This window comes from Schistocerca serialis, chromosome 9 (assembly GCF_023864345.2).
Source record: "Schistocerca serialis cubense isolate TAMUIC-IGC-003099 chromosome 9, iqSchSeri2.2, whole genome shotgun sequence".
NCBI classification, from domain to species: Eukaryota; Metazoa; Arthropoda; class Insecta; order Orthoptera; family Acrididae; genus Schistocerca; species Schistocerca serialis.
The window spans coordinates 380,329,157-380,350,125 of NC_064646.1; the positions used below are offsets into that span (position 1 = coordinate 380,329,157).

At 36.0% G+C, this 20,969-nt stretch overlaps 1 protein-coding gene across 2 annotated transcripts in view; it reads right to left on the reverse strand.

The window, feature by feature from the left end:
* The window catches only part of LOC126418869 (fatty acid synthase-like), a 431,809-nt gene that overhangs the window by 165,026 nt on the left and 245,814 nt on the right, over positions 1–20,969 (reverse strand). For both annotated transcript variants that reach the window (XM_050085866.1, XM_050085867.1), the window contains exons 23-25: positions 7,025–7,264; positions 6,237–6,354; positions 5,638–5,817 (exon numbers count right to left, since the gene is read on the reverse strand). In XM_050085866.1, coding sequence (XP_049941823.1) covers positions 5,638–5,817; positions 6,237–6,354; positions 7,025–7,264 — 538 coding nt within the window. The remainder of the gene's footprint in view (positions 1–5,637; positions 5,818–6,236; positions 6,355–7,024; positions 7,265–20,969) is intronic.

The window sequence follows — 20,969 nt, forward strand, 5'->3', positions numbered from 1 at the left end:
TGCTAAGGGAACATGAACTTTTGAACAAACCTTACCAACAGAATGGTGATGCAGGTTTAAGTTCAGAATTAAGGTAAACAGTGACACTGAGAAATTGAGCATGCCATCTACTGCATGAAGTAATGGGATGAATGAGAAAGACAATATATACAAAAACGTACAACAGTACAAACATGAAAGTAGTGTATTATTTATAACAGACAGTCATGTGAAAAACATGAGACTTTTCAAAGAGTGAAGCCAGGCACAACAACAAAAAACATTACTGGTGTTGAATTACATGATAAAATGTCAGGAAAAAATGACTACATCAAGTGTATAGTGGGTGCAAATGATTGCAAAAAACAAAGCAAATAACTGCCTAATGGGACTAAAAAAGTTCCTGATACACAATAAACAATTAAATACAATAGTTGCAAGTTTACTACACAGATATGACCTAATGTATCACACATGTGTCAGCAAAGAAATTCGAAAAACTAACATTAAAATAAAACAAATGTGTTCTTTGTTTGGAAAATATAGCGTCCTTGATATAGGAAAATTGGACAGGTATCAGCATACCAAACATGGTATGCATCTAAATTATGAAGGAAAAAGCTTTGTGTGTAAAATAACAAATGAAATCATTGCGAACAGGGAGAGAGAGAACAGCAAAATTCCATGTACAGGAATGGGACCAGTCTCAGCAGTGAAGAGCAGCATCGTCAAAAGCAGGAGAATCATCAGTGGCAGGACCAACAGCTGAAACATCAACACATGCAGCATCCTACATACAACACAAAGCAAACCCAGCATTTTTTTATGGTGAGTAACATGAGAGAAGAGGATTCAATGCATAAAACATCTCTGTCGTATGTTCAATACACCTCTTCCACACCTCAAGCAATAATATTAACTAGTGTACTGAAAAAAGCCACTCATAAGAGAACATCATGTTATGAGTGAAATTCACATGCTACAAATTGAAAACTTTAGTTTAGCTGCACAATACTGAAGATCTATTATGAGAAAAGGTGGAGTTGCAATATTTATAAAAAACAACGTAGTGTATAAGTCTCTAGATTTAAGCAAATATGGTGATGAATAGAATTTTGATGTGTGTGGCACTGAGTTAACAGCAGATAGTGCAACAGTTATTGTACTGGCTATTTACAGGGCACTTGCTGGAAATCTGAATGTATTCCTGAGACAAACAGAATCACTTCTGTCCCACCTATGTAGGAAAACTAAATCAAGCATTGTAATGGTAGACTTCAATGTGGACTTTTTTTAACAGAAAATAGAAACAAACCAGACTTCGAACATCTAATGCACTGTTACAACTTAGTACCAGAGGTGGATACTCCATCTAGAGTCACAGCTGGTTCTAGCACTTTAATAGAAAATGTATTTGTAGATAAGGATATTTACACTAATTTAACTGTGAAAAATATAAATGGCCTCTCTCTGATCACGAAGGGCAATTCCTCACTCTAAACCAAATAAATGTACAAAGGAAAGAAAATTTCATTTGGGAAAACTTCAGGATTATACATGAACACGCCATTGAAAGCTTTAATCAGCAATTGCAGCTAGTGGATTGGTCTCCTGTGTATGCTGGAGTTGATGTTAACTCAAAATTTAATATTTTTTACAATGAAGTTACATGTCTTTTTGAAGAAATATTTCCAAAAAAAATTAGTGAGAGAAAACCTGATAAAATATGGAAACAAACCTGAGATTACTAGAAGCATCAAAATTTCTTGTAAAACAAGAAAAGAACTACATGCAGCAGTCAAGAGATCAAATGATCCCAGTAGGAGTATGCACTATAAACTCTACACTAAAGTTCTGAATAAGACCACACAAGCAACAAAGAACATGTGCTTGAAGACAGAAATTGATGACTCAAGCAATAGAGTAAAAACTATTTGGAATTTTGTATGAAGGAAATATGGATTAAGTAGTGAAAAAAACCCAAATAATAAGTGAGTTTCATCTCGTTAGCAATCCAAAAATAGTTGCAGACACATTAAACAAAAATTTTTAACAGTAATAGAAAAACTAGGTTTACAAGGCTTCATGAATCAAGCCATCAATCTTTTGAAAGCCAGAGTACCTAGCTCAGTACATGTGAAGGTAACAACATACACTGCACGAGAAATTGAAAGAATTGTTAAATCTCTGAAATGAAAAAAACTCTACTGGGATTGACAATATTTCTAACAAATTTTAAAAATACTGCTGCAGCCATGTAAGTAAACTCCTTGGTCACTTTTTTGAGGCATCACTTAAGCAAGGAATATTTCCTGAGGGGCTTAAGTGTACAGTTGTAAAACTGCCGTATAAGAAGGAAGATAAGACAGATGCTAACTATTAGCCAATGACACTACTGACAAGTTTTTCAAAGGCTTTAGAGAAACTAATGCAAGCCAGGATAGTTGAGCATCTCAGGGATCAAAATATCCTCAGCGAAGGTCAGTTTGGATTTCAGAAATTTTTGTCAACAGAAGATGCAATATTAGTAATTGCTGGCAAAGTCTTGGAATATGTCAACAAAAAACTAAAGGTGGTTGGGATTTTTTGTGACCTAACAAAAGTGTTTGACTGTGTCAGTCGTAGATTCTTTTAAAAAAGCTGCACATCTTGGTATAAGTTGTTCATCAGGCAAATGGTTTGACTCGTAGCTGTCACACAGGAAACAGAAAGTTGTAGTGGATAGTCAAAATGGAGTCCCATTATCTTCATAATGGGGTAATATCACATGTGGAGTGCACCAAGGCTCATTTCTGGGCCCCACACTTTTTATTATCTTTGTAAATGATCTGCCTCTCTGTGCAAAATATTGTAGATTCACCATTTTTGCTGATGACACTACACCACTTATTGATAATGTAGTAGATAAACTTGAGGAAACAGCAAATAGGGTTTTAAGTGAAACAGTGAACTGGTTGAACATTATTGGCCTTTCTTTAAATTACACTAAAACAAACTATGTTCAGTTCCACACAACATACAAAGATGAGGAAATAGTAGTAAAAATAGGTGACCAGGTGATGACCAGGGTGGATACCTCAAAATACCTAGGTTTGCCTATTGAAAGCAAACTGAATTGGTCAAACCACATCCTGGATCTACACAAAAGATGGAATTCAGCAACTTACGGATTACGCATTGTTTCTTTTTCTACAAGTATGGAAACGATGAAGTCAGCCTATTATGGTTATTTTCATGCCATTATGGTATATGAAATTATATTTTTGGGTAATTAGTCACTGGCTAAAAGAGTACTGTGTGCACAAAAAAGAGCTATAAGGATCATGTGTGGAGTCCATCCTACTGCTTCATAAGGAAAGAAAAATCCATTTTTAAACTGAATAGTGAGTATCATAGTAATGAGACGAGAAGAAAACATAATATCCACTTTGAGCAGGCAAATCTAAGTATGGTGCAGAAAGGAGTCCATTTTACTGGCTTAAGATTTTTAACACCCTCCCTTCAAGAATTAAGTGTCTGGTAGAAGATGAGCTCTTGTTTAAAAAATCTTTAAGGCAGTTCCAATTACAAGAATCATTTTATATGATAGAAGAGTTCCTGAACTACAATGTTAAGCATTTCTTTTATTGTTAAATGCAAATATGTGCCCAAATCTACATTTGTAATCCTGAATATTCTTTATTGTAAACATATATTTAGCAATTGTCTATAATACTTATTATTTTGTAATATTTATTTATCTCTCAAAATTGATTTTCTGCAGTCGAATCTAAGTTACCGTTTACTGTAATATGGAATCATTTTGTTTTGTTTTTATGTGCTACCATAGATCTCTGACACATTCCATATTCTGTGATACTGTCACAACATGGATCACCAGAACAAGACATAAATAAATAAATAAATGAAATAAAATAAATATGTGACCTGCTCCATCCACCCTGCTATGCTGCCTGGTCAACACGATTAGTCGGAGTACATTGACATGAATTTTGTCATACTTTTCCTCAACAACATGTGGACGTACAAGTCTCTTACAGATTTCATGAACAGTAGACACCTTGACAAAGTTATTATTGCTATTGAAAAAGGCAATTACCTAGGAGGTACCTTTGCTGAATTCCCTTCTATTTGCAGTGGTCACAACCCCATTCCACACAACCTCAGATGGTGAAGCAGAATGCTTTGCATATATCTTCAAACAAGAATTTAAAAAAGTCGCACAATAAACAGACACCTTAAGTGAGATTCCTTTATTCTTATCAAATCACAATGACTGATAGGTTGTCAGCTCACCCACACTATCTTTGGACTCCTCAGTGTGGCCACAATTACCACCACCTATGATAATATGCTTTGTGAAGTAGATGCCACTGATGTGAACATAAAAAAGCATGCCAATCAACTTTGCCCCAGTAACATAAGCTATCCACCAGACTGGGGCCAGCCTCCCTCTCTACCTCCACACTATTACCTTACACCATGCTCTAGGGCATCTTCATCCACAAACCTTCTGAACCCATTATTCTTTAGCAGGCATAGGGGAACCTACAGAGGTGGAACTTCTGCACTGCCACTGTTGCTACCATTGGTCATCACTTCTCTACATCAGGAAGACTCTGCAGTGCAACTAGCTGCTCCTGTAGCATGCAGAGATACTTGGTGGGCAACATGGACACCAACATCTCAGAGACCTCATCTCCAGATATCAAAATGGGTCAACCCTGCAGTTCAGACTTTTGGTCAAGCTACCCATCACCGCCTTGGTGGGCAACATAGACACCAACATCTCAGAGACCTCATCTCCAGATATCAAAATGGGTCAACCCTGCAGTTCAGACTTTTGGTCAAGCTACCCATCACCGCCTCCCTCCTCACCTCACCTGCTGCAGTACCACCATTCAACACACTGCTGCCAACATGGCACTATCATTGACAGATCCTATAGTTGACACTAGGATGTGCTTACAACATGTCAAATGGTGCCCTCAAGTATGGTGTACAGTGAGTATATGGGAAACTCTATCAGGCACACAACAGTACTTTGGATCTTCGAGCAGCTACTGGTATCACCTAAACTGAAGGTGGAAACCTTCCGTTGCCTGAGGACTCAGTTACAATCTGGATTACGGTACTGGAGGGGGCTAAGTTTAATTTATCTTGTTCCATGTTGGCAAAAAAAGAAGGAGTGTTAGATTTTAACATTCTGTCGATTTGTCGGTTAAGGACTCCAGTGATCTTTAACAGAGGTCAGTCAGGTTACAAACTAGTTCACCTGTACTGTGGCTGTCATTTCAGTGCCTTGAGCCAGAGTCTTCATCAAGTTCTGTGTCAAATACTTCAGCATGAAGTCTCCTTTTCTGTGCATTCAGAAGTATAAATATTTATGTGACATGCCTTAGTACTTACACATTACTATAAGATTTATTCTGTACATTCAGTAATAATCAAATTCCTTTAAAAAGAAAAAAGATATCTAGGTTGCAGGCAAATTTTGTTTTTAAGAGAGAAACAATCCATGTGGGGAAAATGTATATGAAAAATAAAGATGCTTTAACTCACCAAACGAGAAAGCATTGGTGTGTGTGTGTGTGTGTTTTTATATAAATAAGAACAATGGCAAAACTAACAAAAAAAGAGAAAAATGACATAGCTTACTGTCAAATAAACTGCAGGAACTGTAGCACCATCTGCCATTGTCCAGTTGTCTGGTATTTGCCAAATAAAATTTGGGTTCGTTTTTATCATCGTAGACATGGCTCCTCCTCCTGTTGCTATACCCATAACACGTCTACCATTTTTGTCTCTTCCAGAAAATTCAATACCTTGAATACAGTCCTGTAAGTGTTAACAAAAATACAGATTTAGTGTAACAGAAACATTAACTGCAATAGTTATGGCAACAAATATGGTTTTCTCTCTTTGTCTTTATGCAGAGCTGGACAATGTCTAAATTTTCAATTTACTTATCACTGATATATTTGTTACACATTTGTGGTTATTTCATCTTGTTTTTTAGGTTGTTAGCTGAATATGTAAAATGCTGAGAAGCTATTCAAGCTATCACATTCCACAATATTTACAAACACGTGTGTAGGTTGACAACATTTGCCAAGAGAATGGGGAAATCAAATACTGCTGTCTGAGTAAAACAGTTCACTATGTCCTGTTGTATATATTCAAGTAAGTTTAAAAGATATATAAACACCCACAACTGTGGTAGTCAAATTAACATTAAAGCTCAAAGTGCTACATACCTGTGTACATCTGTCAGGGTTCACCACATCAAATGCTAGTCTACCTGTTGCTGTCATTATGTCACGGAAGTTGAGAGCAGAATAATAAATGAAAACAATCTCATCAGTATTAATATCCCTGAAACACACATTAATGTGAAATTTGAATAAAACTACCACATCACAATATAAATAAAAGCTGAGGCATCAATAACAAAGCCAAATTGTGAATTGCATTGGTTGTACAGCAATACCAAAGTGAATAGGACTACATCTTACAATTTTACAGTTTTATCACGTGTCTTTCCTTGTGCTACAACATAGGGGATATTTTTAGAGATTTATACATTTTTTAACACTTCTCTTAACTGGTGTACTGTGCATCTTCATATTATTGTGGAACAGTGACTGATCAATTTGATTTCAGGCTTACAGTGGCATGAACTCCATTCTGTGGCTGTGCACACAAAATCTGTTATTTTGATGTCAAATGTCTGTATAGTGATGTCTTGCACTGCTGCATTTTAAAAGAAGCAAGGAAAGGAGTGAACAAGAATAAATAATATTGAATCTGGGGGTTATGGACTGTTTCAATTAGGGCACTGAGAAAATAAAGTAAGAGCTTACAGACAGTGAACTCACTTCTAAGCTTCTATGTTACTTTCAACAAAACATCAGAGGCAATATTGCAAAAAATGTCTATACTTGAATCTCAAACCTTCTTTCTTCTCTTTTATGGTGTAATTCACTGAAAGTTTAAAAACAGAATTTATTATATGATAATTGCAAAGATATTAGAAATATCATACCTATCTGGATTTAAGGTTCCCTGCTGCCATGCAAGACTAGATAAATCTCCAACAGTCTTCACTACATTTATTGCATGAGGTGTCTTCACAGTTTTTAGAGGCTTCAAGGGAAGATGCCGGTAACTGCCCCAACAGCCTTTCTCATACACATTCACTGATAGATCCAGTGCAAGCTGACTTTGATAAAACTCAAGGTTTGGATCAAATGCTGGGGCTTTATGATCCTTGATAAATACACATCTAGATAAAAAGTAAAGACAAAATACAGTGAATTGCTGCAGTATGTGTCATAAGTATGGTTAAAACTTCTAATTGGACTGATGACTTGTTTATAAGGAAACACGGCATACTATATTTATTTCATTAGTGAATTAAATTATAAATTAAATTAAAAAGAAAGGAACCTTCCTCTTAGTTTTATGCATAAACTCAATATGAGAGTGAGACAGAAATTACTTAACATTATGCACCCTGTACAAGAGAAATTTTGGACAATAGTAATTTTATGGCAATGCTTTTCAAACTGTAATTATAGGTAGTCACCATGACAGCAGCATCCATTAGAGAAGCATCTTGGTTTGAAGAACAGTACTAGGAGTGCAGAGATATTTTCCTGGGAACTAGTTGGCAGTTAAGAGTAATGGAAGCCTGATGGATCTGGAGAGTTCCCTTAGAATTTACTGGTGAGTTTTTTTTTTTTTTTTTTTTTTTTTTTTTTTTTTTTTTTTTTTTTTTTTTTTTTTTTTTTTGCTGGAACTAAGGTTCCAAACAGGACCCAGTAGGGTTATTCTGTCTCACTTTTGTATGTGTACTGGAACAGTCAATACACACCACCCCTGTTGACCACAAAGGACCTTGCAGAAAACTACCGGCCACGGTTGGTACAACACAGTGAGATTCTATGGCCTGCTGCATAGGTAACATGCAATAATATTCTACTGTTGCTCCTCATCCCTAACATTCATCTCCCTCACTTATCTCAATATTATAGGGGCTTTGTTGATTACATCTGGCAGTCTGGCGAGAGAAAGCAGCCATGGGTGCGTGAGGTGGGTCTGCTTGTGTGAATGTGTGTGTGGTTTACCTTCTTTTCTGAATAAGGCTTTGGCTAAAAGCTCAGTGTGTAACAGTCTTTTCATTGTGTTTGTTTGCAACTCACTGTGTTTTCTTTACAATGAGTAACAATCTATCCTTTTCATAACTGTTGATATTTCAACCTCAACTTCCATTTTTTTATTACACTACTGTAACTTTTATTTTTATTGATACTTGATAACATTTGAACATTTCCCTCCCAATTTCAGTGATTAACATTAGTTTTCTGTTACTTTCCAAATCCATGAATGAAGAGGCAGATTTAGGTAAGGGAACATGAACTTTTAAACAAACTTTATCAACAGAATGGTGATACAGGCTGTAAGTTCAGCATTAAGGAAAACAGTGATGGTGAGAAACTGAGCATGCCGTTTCTCCACATAGCAATGGGGTGAATGAGAAAGGCAATATCAACAAAACTGTACAACAGTGCAAACACAAAAGTAGTGTATTATTTTTAATGGATCGACGCGCAGGTCGCCGAAGTGGCGTCAAATCGAAAGACCTGCACCAGGCGAACGGTCTACCCAACGGGAGGCCCTAGCCACACGACATTTCATTTTTTTTCATTTTTAATGGACAGAGATGGGAAAAACATGATGAGATTTTCCAAAGAAAACAAAAAATACAACGTAGCAGCTATTGTGAAGCCAGAAGCAACAACAAAAACATTACTGTTGTCGACTTACATGATAAAATGTTGGGAAAAAATGATTATGTCGTGTGTACAATGGGTGCAAATGATATTGCAAGAAATGAAGAAATAACTGCCTAATGGAACTAAAAAAGTTCCTGGAACACAATAAACAAGGAAATACAATAGTTGCAAGTTTACTACACAGATATGATCTAATGTATCACTCATGTGTCAACAAAGAAATTCAAAACACTAACATCAAAATAAAACAAAACTGTTTTTTGTTTGGAAAATGTAGTATCATTGATATAGGCAAATTGGACAGATGCCAGCATACCAAACATGGAGTGCATCTAAATTATGAAGGAAGAAACTTTGTGTGTAAAATGATAAATGAAATCATTGCGAACAGAGAGAGAGAGAGCAAGCAGCAAAATTAGATGTACCAGTATGGGACCAGTCTCAGCAGCGAAGAGCAGCATCGTCAAAAGCAAGAGAATCATCAGTGGTGGGACCAAACAGCTGAAATATCAACACTTCCAGCAGAAATTGTTGCCTGTCCTACAAGCAACAGAAAGCAAACCCAGCATTTTTTTGGTGAGTAACACAAGAGAAAAGGATTTTAAATTGTGTGAAACATTTCTCTCATGTTTTCAATATACGTTCTACACACCTCAAGCAATAATATCAACTAGTGTATTGGAAAAAGCCGCTGCTAGCAAACATCATGCGAATGCAGGGGTAAGCAAAAATCAAACATTGTCTTTATTCCACCAAAATATATGTAGTCTCAAGAATAAAATAGACCAGTTGTTAATAAATTTAAAAGACAAGTATGAAAGTGAGCCTGATATACTGTGTTTCTCAGAACATCATGTTATGAGTGGAATCCACATGCCACAAATTGAGAACTTTAGTTTAGCTGCACATTACTGTTGATCTATTATGAGAAAATGTGGAGTTGTAATATTAGTAAAAAACAATGTAGTGTATAAGTCTCTAGATTGAAGCAAATACTTTTATGAACAGCAATTTGAGATGTGTGGCATTGAGTTAACAACATATAGTACAACAGTTATTGTACTGGCTATTTACAGGGCACCTGCTGGAAATCTGAATGTATTCCTGAGACAAACAGAATCACTTCTGTCCCACCTATGTAGGAAAACTAAATCAAGCATTGTAATGGTAGACTTCAATGTGGACTTTTTAACAGAAAATAGAAACAAACCAGACTTTGAACATCTAATGCACTGTTACGACTTAGTACCAGAGGTGGATACTCCAACTAGTGTTACAGCTGGTTCTAGCACTTTAATAGATAATGTATTTATAGATAAGGATATTTACACTAATTTAACTCTGAAAAATATTATAAATGGCCTCTCTGATCATGAAGGACAATTCCTCACCCTACACCAAATAAATGTACAAATGAAAGAAAATTTCATTTCGAGAAACTTTAGAATTATACATGAACACATCATTGAAAGCTTTAATTAGCAATTACAGCTAATGGATTGATCTCCTGTGTATGATGCAATTGATATTAACTCAAACTTTAATATTTTTTACACGAAGTTACATGACTTTTTGAAGAAATATTTCCAAAAAAAATTAGTGAGAGAAAACCTGATAAAATATGGAAACAAACCTGAGATTACTAAAAGCATCAAAATTTCTTGTAAAACAAGAAAAGAACTACATGCAGCAGTCAAGAGATCAAATGACGCCAGTAGGAGTATGCAGTATAAACTCTACAATAAAGTTCAGAATAAGACCATACAAGCAACAAAGAACAAGTGCTTGAAGACTGAAATTGATTACTCAAGCAATAGAGTAAAAACTATTTTGAATTTTGTAAAGAAGGAAACAAGGAAATATGCAGTTTGTAGTGAAAATACCCAAATAAATAGTGAGGGTCATCTTGTTAGCAATCCAAAAATAGTTGCAGACACATTAAACAAATATATTTCACCAGTAACAGAAAAAATAGGTTTACAAGGCTCCATGAATGAAGCCATCAATCTTTCAAAAGATAAGGACAACACATGAAGGTAACAACAGTCGCTGTTCAAGAAACTGAAAGAGTTATTAAATCCCTCAAAAGCAAAACTCTACTGGAATTGTAATATTTCCAACAAATTATTAAAATACTGCTGCAGCCATGTAAGTAAAGTCCATCGCTACATTTTTGATGCATCACTGAATGAAACCAGTCATGTGATCTACAAGCTAAGCTGCTACCACTGTGCTGCATTCTATGTAGACATGACAACAAACAAGTTATCTGTCCACATGAATGGCCACCGACAAACTGTGGCCAAAAAACAAGTGGACCACCCTGTAGCTGAACACGCTGCCAAACATGATATCCCTCATCTAAATGACTGCTTCACAGCCTGTGCCACATGGATCCTTCCCACTAACACCAGCTTTTCTGAATTGCGCAGGTGGGAACTTTCCCTGCAATACGTTCTATGTTCCCATAACCCTCCTGTCCTCAACCTTCATTAGTCACTGTCCTCACCCATCCGGCCCCCTCCCTGTTCCCATTCCAGCACTACACAGCCATCATTTCAGCACCACACCCAGTCTTTTAATTTCTTTTATTTTTATTTTTATTTCTCTCCTTTCCACTACTTACCCCCTCCCCCCTCCACACCTTCTCTCCTACACTCTGTCTAAACTGCACCACTTCACTGTCTGCCACTCCCACCATAGTATCCCTCCCCCTCCCTGCTCCAGCCTCCTCCTTAATCCCACGCAGACGCCACTCCCATCATGCACTGATGCTGCTGCTCACAGTGTAGTTTCAGCTCTCTGAGGCTGCAGATGTGTGTGCAAGTTGCCCTTGTGTGTGTGTGTGTGTGTGTGTGTGTGTGTGTGTGTGTGTGTGTGTGTGTGTGTGTGTCTACTGCGGAAAAAGGCCTTAATGGCCGAAAGCTATGATTGTGTGAATCTTTTTCTTGTGCCTATCGCAGCTCAGCATCTCCGCTATATGGTGAGTAGCAACTTTCCTTCTCTCTTATTTATATAAGAAGTGAGATAAGACAGATGCTGCTATCTATTAGCCAATATCACTACTGAAAAGTTTTTCAAAGGTTTTAGAGAAACTAATGCCAGTATAGTTAAGCATATCCGGGATCAAAGTATCCTCTGCAAAAATCAGTATGGATTTCAGAAAGGTTTGTCAACAGAAGATGCAATATTAGCAATTGCTGGCAAGGTCTTGGAATATATCAACAAAAAACTAAAGGTGGTTGGAATTTTTTGTGACCTAACAAAAGCATTTGCTGTGTCAATCACCAGATTCTTTTACAAAAAGCTGCACATATCGGTAAAAGTGGTTCATCAGGGAAATGGCTTGACTCTTACCTGACAAACAAGAAACAGAAAGTTGTAGTGGATATTCAAAATGTAGTCCCAATATCTTCAGAATGGGGGACTATCACATGTGGAGTGCCACAAGGCTCATTTTTGGGCCCCTAACTTTTTATAATCTTTGTAAATGATCTGCCTTTCTGTGCAAAATATTGCAGATTCACCATTTTTGCTGATGATACTACAGCACTTATTGATAATGTAGTAGATAAACTTGAGGAAACAGCAAATAAGGTTTTAAGTGAAACAGTGAACTGATTTAACATTAATGGTGACCAGGTGATAACTAGGGTGGATACCTCAAATTACCTAGGTTTGCATATTGAAAGCAAACTGAATTGGTCAAACCACATCCCGGATTTACACAAAAGATGGAGTTCAGTAACGTATGCATTATGCATTGTTTCTTCTTATACATGTATGGAAACCATGAATTCAGTCTATTATGGTTATTTTCATGCCATTATGGCATATGGAACTGTATTTTGGGGTAATCAATCACTGGCTAAAACAGTACTGTGTGCACAAAAAAATAAATAAATAAATAAATAAAATAAAAAAAATAAAAATAAAAAGTCCATAAGGATCATGTGTGGAGTCGATCCTAGAGCCACATGCAGGAATATTTTTAAGAAACTTGGAATCCTTGCATCCACTGTGCAATATATATTCTCTTTGATGTGTTTCATAAGGAAAGAAAAATCTATTTTTAAACTGAATAGTAAGTAACATAGTCATGAGATGAGAAGAAAACATGATATCCTCTATGAACAGGTAAATATAGGTATGGTACAGAAAGGAGTCCATTTTACTGGCTTAAGATTTTTAATGTCCTCTCTTCAAGAATTAAGTGTTTGGTAGAAGATGAACTCTCGTTTAAAAAAACTTTAAGGAGTTCCAATTACAAGGATCATTTTATATGATAGAGGAGTTCCTGAACTACAGTGTTTAGCATTTCTTGTATTGTTAACAGCAAATATATGCAAAAATTTACATTTGTAATCCTATTCTTTATTGTAAACATATATTTTGCAATATTTTTTGCCTGTAACACTTATTATTTTGTAATATTTATTTATCTCTCAAAATTGATTTTCTGTAGTAGAACCTAAGTTACCATTTACTGTAATATGGAATCATTTTGTTTTGTTTTTATGTGCTACCATAGATGTATGACACATTTCATATTCTGTGATACTGTCACTTCATGTATCACTGGAATAAGAAATAAATAAATACAAAATAGAATATATTGCAATTAAGGAGACAAAGTTGAGCTCTTCTTTTTTGTGAGATTTTGGTACTGCCATTCCTGATCACCTACATCACCATGATTGGCTCTGATTATTCAATGTTCATTTAGACTGCCTGATGCTTATCTATACTGAGGATTGAGTTAGATGCTTTTGAGGATACATAGTATGGCATAACCCTCACTAGATCCCACCACAAACTATTCATGTGAAATGTGAATACCTTATCTAAGTTACACATCCATATTTACATCTACATCTATATAGTGCAAACCACTGTGAAGTGCATGGCAGAGGGTACATCCCACTGTACCAGTTATTAGAGTTTTTTCCAGTTCCATTCACGTATGGTGGGTGGGAAATATGATTGCTTAAGTGCCTCTGTGCCAACTGCAATGAGTTTAATCTTGTCTTCCCAAACCATATGGGAGTGATATAGGTGTGTTGGTGGAGGAGTATGTTTCTATTTTATATATATATCATTTACAGTTTCTTCTAGAAACTTTCTAAGTAGGCTTTCACAAGATAGTTTGCATCTACATTCAAGCACCTGGCAAATCTGTTCTTTCAGCATTTACTTTGTCACCCACCCTCGGGTCAAATAAACCTTTATCCTTCTTGTTTCTGTTAGTCCTATCTGGTATGGTTCCCACTCATTTTAGCAATATTCTAGGACCTTTGTAGGCTGACTGCATTTTTCTAGTATCCTACCAATCAATCAAACTCTGTCACCTGCTTTACCTAAACCAACTATTACACTCAAGTATTTATTTGAGTTTTTTCTGAACATTTAAAGTGATTTGTCAATCATTACTCCACTTTAAAATCTCATCAAGATCTCACTGAATATCTGCACACCTTTTTTCAGGTGGTACTTCATTATATATAAATACACCATCGCAAAAAAACCTAAGGTTATTATAAATATTTTCTGGAGGGTTCTCATATACAACATGAACAGCAAGGGCCATCATGAAATATTTACTGACTATTATTGCCAAAGAAGTTACAATGTTTGTATATGACATTGGAAAAAGTTACATATCTAGTCTGAAGCACAAATTCACAATACATGACATCTTTGACAATATGGTAGTAATACAATGTAAAAAGTAAAAACCTGAACAACAAATAAATATAAATGGAGTAGATACGAAAAAGCTCTAGGACAAAACTGGAAAAACATGCCTACATAACAATACATATTAATAAACAAAATCAATGAAATAAAATAAAATTAGTACTTTTCAAGCCACTTGAAGAAATATAAAACATTATCTGTTGTAACCAAAGATAAAGAATATATGAAGAACTTACACAATGTCAATAATATAAACAGAAATGAATAAATGCAGGAAATTGGAGAAATGTGAGAGATTATACTAACATGCCATCTTTGGGAGCATTTGAGTATAGTGTTAATATTTTTTCTGTTTGCTCCCTTTATATTAATATATTGTTCAACTATATATCTTTTAAAATGCAGTACCACCACACTCCCAAAGATGGCATTTACTGTATGTTCTCTCACGTTCTTCCATTTTCTGCATTTATTCATTTCTGTTTATATATTAATTTTGCTTAAGTTCTTCATATATTTTTTAATTACAACAGATAAGTCTTTCTTCTAATTGGTTTCTCTATGCTTTGTCAAGTATAATTTTATTTCAGTGGTTTTGTTAATTAATATAAATTGTTATGTAGGCATGCTTCTCCAATTTTGTGTTAAACTTTTTTCTTACTTATTCCCTTTATATTTATTAATTGTTCAATTTTTTTTTATTTTTTTACATTGTATTATCCCCACACTGTCAAAGATGTCATTTACTTTGCGTTTGTGCATTTTGTGTTTGTGCCTCAATCTAGATGTGTACCTTTTTCTCCTATGTTGTACACAAACATTGTAGTTTCTTTGGCAACAACAGTTAGTAAATATCTGATTATGATCTAGTAAGCTGGTAACCATTTAACACAATAAATTAATGTTTTTTCCCAAATTAGTCATTTGGAAAATGCATGGACATCTTATATATGAAGATTAAAGTATTGCTGCTAAGGTTCACATTGTGACATCTACATCTACATCTAAATCTACATCTATACTCTGCATAGCATTGTGAGTTGCATGGCAGAGGGTATGTCCCACTGACCAGTTATTAGGGTTTCTTGCTGCTCCATTCACATATGGAGTGCGGGAAGAATGATTCTGTGCAGTAATTATTATAATCTTATTCTCATGATACCCATGATAGTGATATGGATGAGATTGTTGTATATTCCTAGAGTTACTGCTTAAAGCCAGTTATTGAAACTTTGTTAATAGATTTTCTTGGAATAGTTTATGTCTATCTTTAAGAGTCTTCCAGTTCAGTTCCTTCAGTATCTCTGTGACACTCTCCCATGGATTAAACAAACCTGTGACCATTTATGCTGCCTTTTTCTGTTACATTGATTAATAGAATACATAGCAGTCATCACATATTTACAGATGAAGCTTTGGCTATTGAAATCACATGAAGATTTATTTTGAAGAATTTGGAAGGGCAAGGCTGGCAAATGATACTCATCTTTGAATGCCTCAAGATTTCGTGATACACCAAAGCACTTTATACGATATCAATGACACACGCACAATCACATGGTTCTCATGGCACCAGTGCAAGGGGTATGCGAGAAACTATGTTGAGGTCTATTTGTTGCCATTAAATCTGAAATATTTCCATCATGAACAGAGTTACAAACCATCTGTTCTAGATAATTTTCAGAGAAGGCATATAGCAATGTTTTGCAAAATGTCGTATCATGCTCACCACTAATGAAACTCTAATTATCCTGTTAACTGTTGGATGATTAAGGTCTGCACTGATGATTACAATATGACTGGGGCACTAATCTACTAGTGATCTGAGGTTTACAGTTACATCAAAAGGTGTGTCTGGTGGTAGACAGAAGGGCTCAATGACAATTTTGTGCCCACCTCTGATCTTGGTCGTATCCAAACAATCATATAGGCAGTTTCAGTTTTTATCATAGTGAATTTGAGTTTCTTGTCTACAGTGGCAAATACATCACGTTCATTCTCCATAAGCCTGGCCTTTCAATATAAGCTTAAAATTTCACCAAAAATCTCATTGGTTTCAACATTAAACAACGGAAAATTCAGGATGGAATGTGACAATATAGGAGAAGGGAAGTTGCTACTCACCATATAGTGGAGATGCTGAGTCGTGATGGACACAATAAAAAGATTCACACAATTATAGCTTTCGGGCATTACAGCCTTTGTCAGCAATAGATACACATACACACACTCACACAAACACAACTTGTATATTATGGGAGGGGGGGGGGGGGGGGGGCGGACAGTGAATTTCTTAAAGCCATGTTTCATTTTATCATCAGTCATGAATACAATTCTCACTCACATCACACTTTTTTGCTGCTGCACAGCTACCAGTCTTCTCTGCTTCTTCAATAATTTCAAGTTTTTCTTTAGTTGTGTATAAGTGATAATGAGAACTTGTAGCCATAATTAACGAGTTAACACATGGTTAATAGTTAATTTCTAACTTGCTACTGACACATTACAGACTAAGGCTGCGAGAACACTATATTATAAAGGGACCTATTGTTGGCAACAGAGCAGTACCAACCTCACTACAATTAATCTGTGCACTCCAGTTTTTCATCCTTAAATTTGAGAAAAAATTCAGCCATGTTTAAAATCTTTAAAAAATATGCATGGGTTATTCATGTGTATACGGTATTTTTCCACCTTCCTTTCATTTTTATAATATTGCCTTTAAGTTTCTGTCCTGTGTACACCCATTTTGTATATTCCAATTACCTTTTCAACTTTAACTCTTTGCTTATTACTGGCTTGCCATCTGAGCTCTTGAAATCCATGTAACTGTGGAACTGGTAGACATATACATACTTATATTACTGCAGTGAGTTTTGAACTTTAGTCTATCTTGACTATGATAATGTATTCATTGTGGTGCTGTTCACAGAAATTCATCTGCATTCTTATTATCTTACTCACTATTAAAAAATTTACCCCTATTTTATTTTCTGTTGATAATTCTGCACTCACCTGACCATGAATTCTGTTCTTCCTGCCATCATAATTCAGTAATTCCCACTATATCTAACTTCCTCTAACCTACCTACCTGGTTAAGGGATGTAAATTCCACAGTCTGACTTGAAGAACACATGATTTTTTCAAGTATAATTTGCTGACAGTTTACCATGCACATGTTCTTAAAACAGTTATGTTTTTAAAGGAACATATTTAACATGATATAGTGAATAGAAAAAAAAGAGTAATATGGTATGGGCATGTTAAAATAATGGGTGTTGGCAGGTTGCTGCAAAATGGCAATCGAGAGTAAGAGACATAGAGGAAGAACAAATGCCAGATGGATAGTAGGAGAGAAAGAATGTATCATGAAGAGGGACTGGGATAGAGCAGAGAGAGAATTATGGTGGGAGGACAGAAAAAGATGCAGAGGGTTACGTTCCAAGCAGAATCAGCCAGGGGCCACAAATCGTAGAGTATGATATAATGAATAGAGATATTCATCATTGCAATACACAGAACAGAGATGATTATCATGTGATACTCAGTAACACGAGAGAAACTGATCACAAAACATTTACTGTTGGAAGGGATTTGTTTAATATAAACTATCTCCATGGAAACATTTTTAAGGCCAAGCTAACTGTAGAATTGCAGAAAGGATCAAAAGAATCTCTGTCGTATTTCGTATTGTATCCTATTTTTGCTTTCTTCATTAAATTATGTGACTTTTTCCAATTTTTTCTTCTTTTTATAATGATGTACTAGGATTTACAAAATATTTATATTTTTTTACACATTTAATTCAATATAGCTAGAACTGTAAGAGGGGTGAGTTTGACATGGTTGCAGTTTTCCTTTTGAATATACATGTTGTTGTTGTGGTCTTCAGTCCTGAGACTGGTTTGATGCAGCTCTCCATGCTACTCTATCCTGTGCAAGCTTCTTCATCTCCCAGTACCTACTGCAGCATACATCCTTCTGAATCTGTTTAGTGTATTCATCTCTTGGTCTTCCTCTACGATTTTTACTCTCCACACTGCCCTCCAATACTAAACTGGTGATCCCTTGATGCCTCAGAATATGTCCTACCAACCAATCCCTTCTTCTAGTCAAGTTGGGCCACAACCTTCTCTTCTCCCCAATCCTATTCAACACTTCCTCATTAGTTATGTGATCTACCCATTTAATCTTCAGCATTCTTATGTAGCACCACATTTCGAAAGATTCTATTCTCTTCTTGTCCAAAATATTTATCGTCCATGTTTCACTTCCATACATGGCTACACTCCATACAAACACTTTGAGAAACGACTTCCTGACACTTAAATCTATACTCAATGTTAACAAATTTCTCTTCTTCAGAAATGCTTTCCTTGCCATTGCCAGTCTACATTTTATATCCTCTCTACTTTGACCATCATAAGTTATTTTGCTCCCCAAATAGCAAAACTCCTTTACTACTTTAAGTGTCTCATTTCCTAATCTAATTCCCTCAGCATCACCCGACTTAATTCGACTACATTCCATGATCCGCATTTTACTTTTGTTGATATTCATCTAATATCCTCCTTGCAAGACGCTATCCATGCCATTCAACTGCTCTTCCATGTCCTTTGCTGTCTCTGACAGAATTACAATGTCATCGGCGAACCTCAAAGTTTTTATTTCTTCTCCATGGATTTTAATACCTACTCAAAATTTTTCTTTTGTTTCCTTCACTGCTTGCTCCATATACAGATTGAATAACATCGGGGAGAGGCTACAACCCTGTCTCACTCCCTTCCCAACCACTGTTTCCCTTTCATGTCCCTTGACTCTTATAACTGCCATCTGGTTTCTGTACAAATTGTAAATAGCTTTTCGCTCCCTGTATTTTACCACTTCCACCTTCAGAATTTGAAAGAGAGTATTCCAGTCAACATTGTCAAAAGTTTTCTCTAAGTCTGCAAATGCTAGAAACGTAGGTTTGCCTTTCCTTAATCTAGCTTCAAGGTAAGTCGTAGGGTCAGTATTGCCTCACGTGTTCCGATATTTCTACGGAATCCAAACTGATCTTCCACGAGGTCGGCTTCTACCAGTTTTTCCATTTGTCTGTAAAGAATTCGCATTAGTATTTTGCAGCCATGACTTATTAAACTTACAGTTCGGTAATTTTCACATCTGTCAACACCTGCTTTCTTTGGGATTGGAATTATTATATTCTTTTTGAAGTCTGAGGGAATTTTGCCTGTCTCACACATCTTGCTCACCAGATGGTAGAGTTTTGTCAGGACTGGCTCTCCCAAGGCTGTCAGTAGTTCTAACGGAATGTTGTCTACTCCCGGGGCTTTGTTTCGACTCAGGTCTTTCAGTGCTCTGTTGAACTCTTCACGCAGTATCATATCTCCCATTTCATCTTCATCTACATCCTCTTCCATTTCCAAAATATTGTCCTCAAGCATATGACCCTTGTATAGACCCTCTATATACTCCTTCCACCTTTCTGCTTTCCCTTCTTTGCTTAGAACTGGGTTTCCATCTGAGCTCATGATATTCATACAAGTGGTTCTCTTTTCTCCAAAGGTCTCTTTAATTTTGCTGTAGGCAGTATCTATCTTACCCCTAGTGAGAGAAGCCTCTACATCCTTACATTTGTCCTCTAGCCATCCCTGCTTAACCATTTTGCACTTCCTGTCGATCTCATTTTTGAGACCTTTGTATTCCTTTTTGCCTGCTTCATTTACTGCATTTCTATATTTTCTCCTTTCATCTATTAAATTCAATATTTCTTCTGTTACCCAAGGATTTCTACTAGCCCTTGTCTTTTTTCCTACTTGATCCTCTGCTGCCTTCACTACTTCATCCCTCAAAGCTACCCATACTTCTTCTACTGTATTTCTGTCCCCCATTCTTGTCAATTGTTCCCTTATGCTCTCCCTGAAACTCTACAACCTCTGGTTTAGTTCGTTTATCCAGGTCCCATCTCCTTAAATTCCCACCTTTTTGCAGTTTCTTCAGTTTTAATCTACAGTTCATAACCAATAGATTGTGGTCAGAGTCCACATCTGCCCCTGGAAATGACTTACAATTTAAAACCTGGTTCCTAAATCTCTGTCTTACCATTATATAATCTATCTGAAGCCTGTCAGTATCTCCAGGATTCTTCCATGTATACAGTCTTCTTTTATGATTCTTGAACCAAGTGTTAGCTATGATTAAGTTGTGCTCTGCGCAAAATTCTACCAGGCGGCTTCCTCTTTCGTTTCTTACCCCCAATCCATATTCACCTACTATGTTTCCTTCTCTTACTTTTCCTACTGACGAATTCCAGTCACCCATGACTATTAAATTTTCGTCTCCTTTCACTATCTGAATAATTTCTTTTATTTCATCATACATTTCTTCAATTTCTTTGTCCTCTGCAAAGCTAGTTGGCATATAAACTTGTACTACTGTGGTAGGCGTGGGCTTCGTATCTATCTTGGCCACAATAATGCGTTCACTGTGCTGTT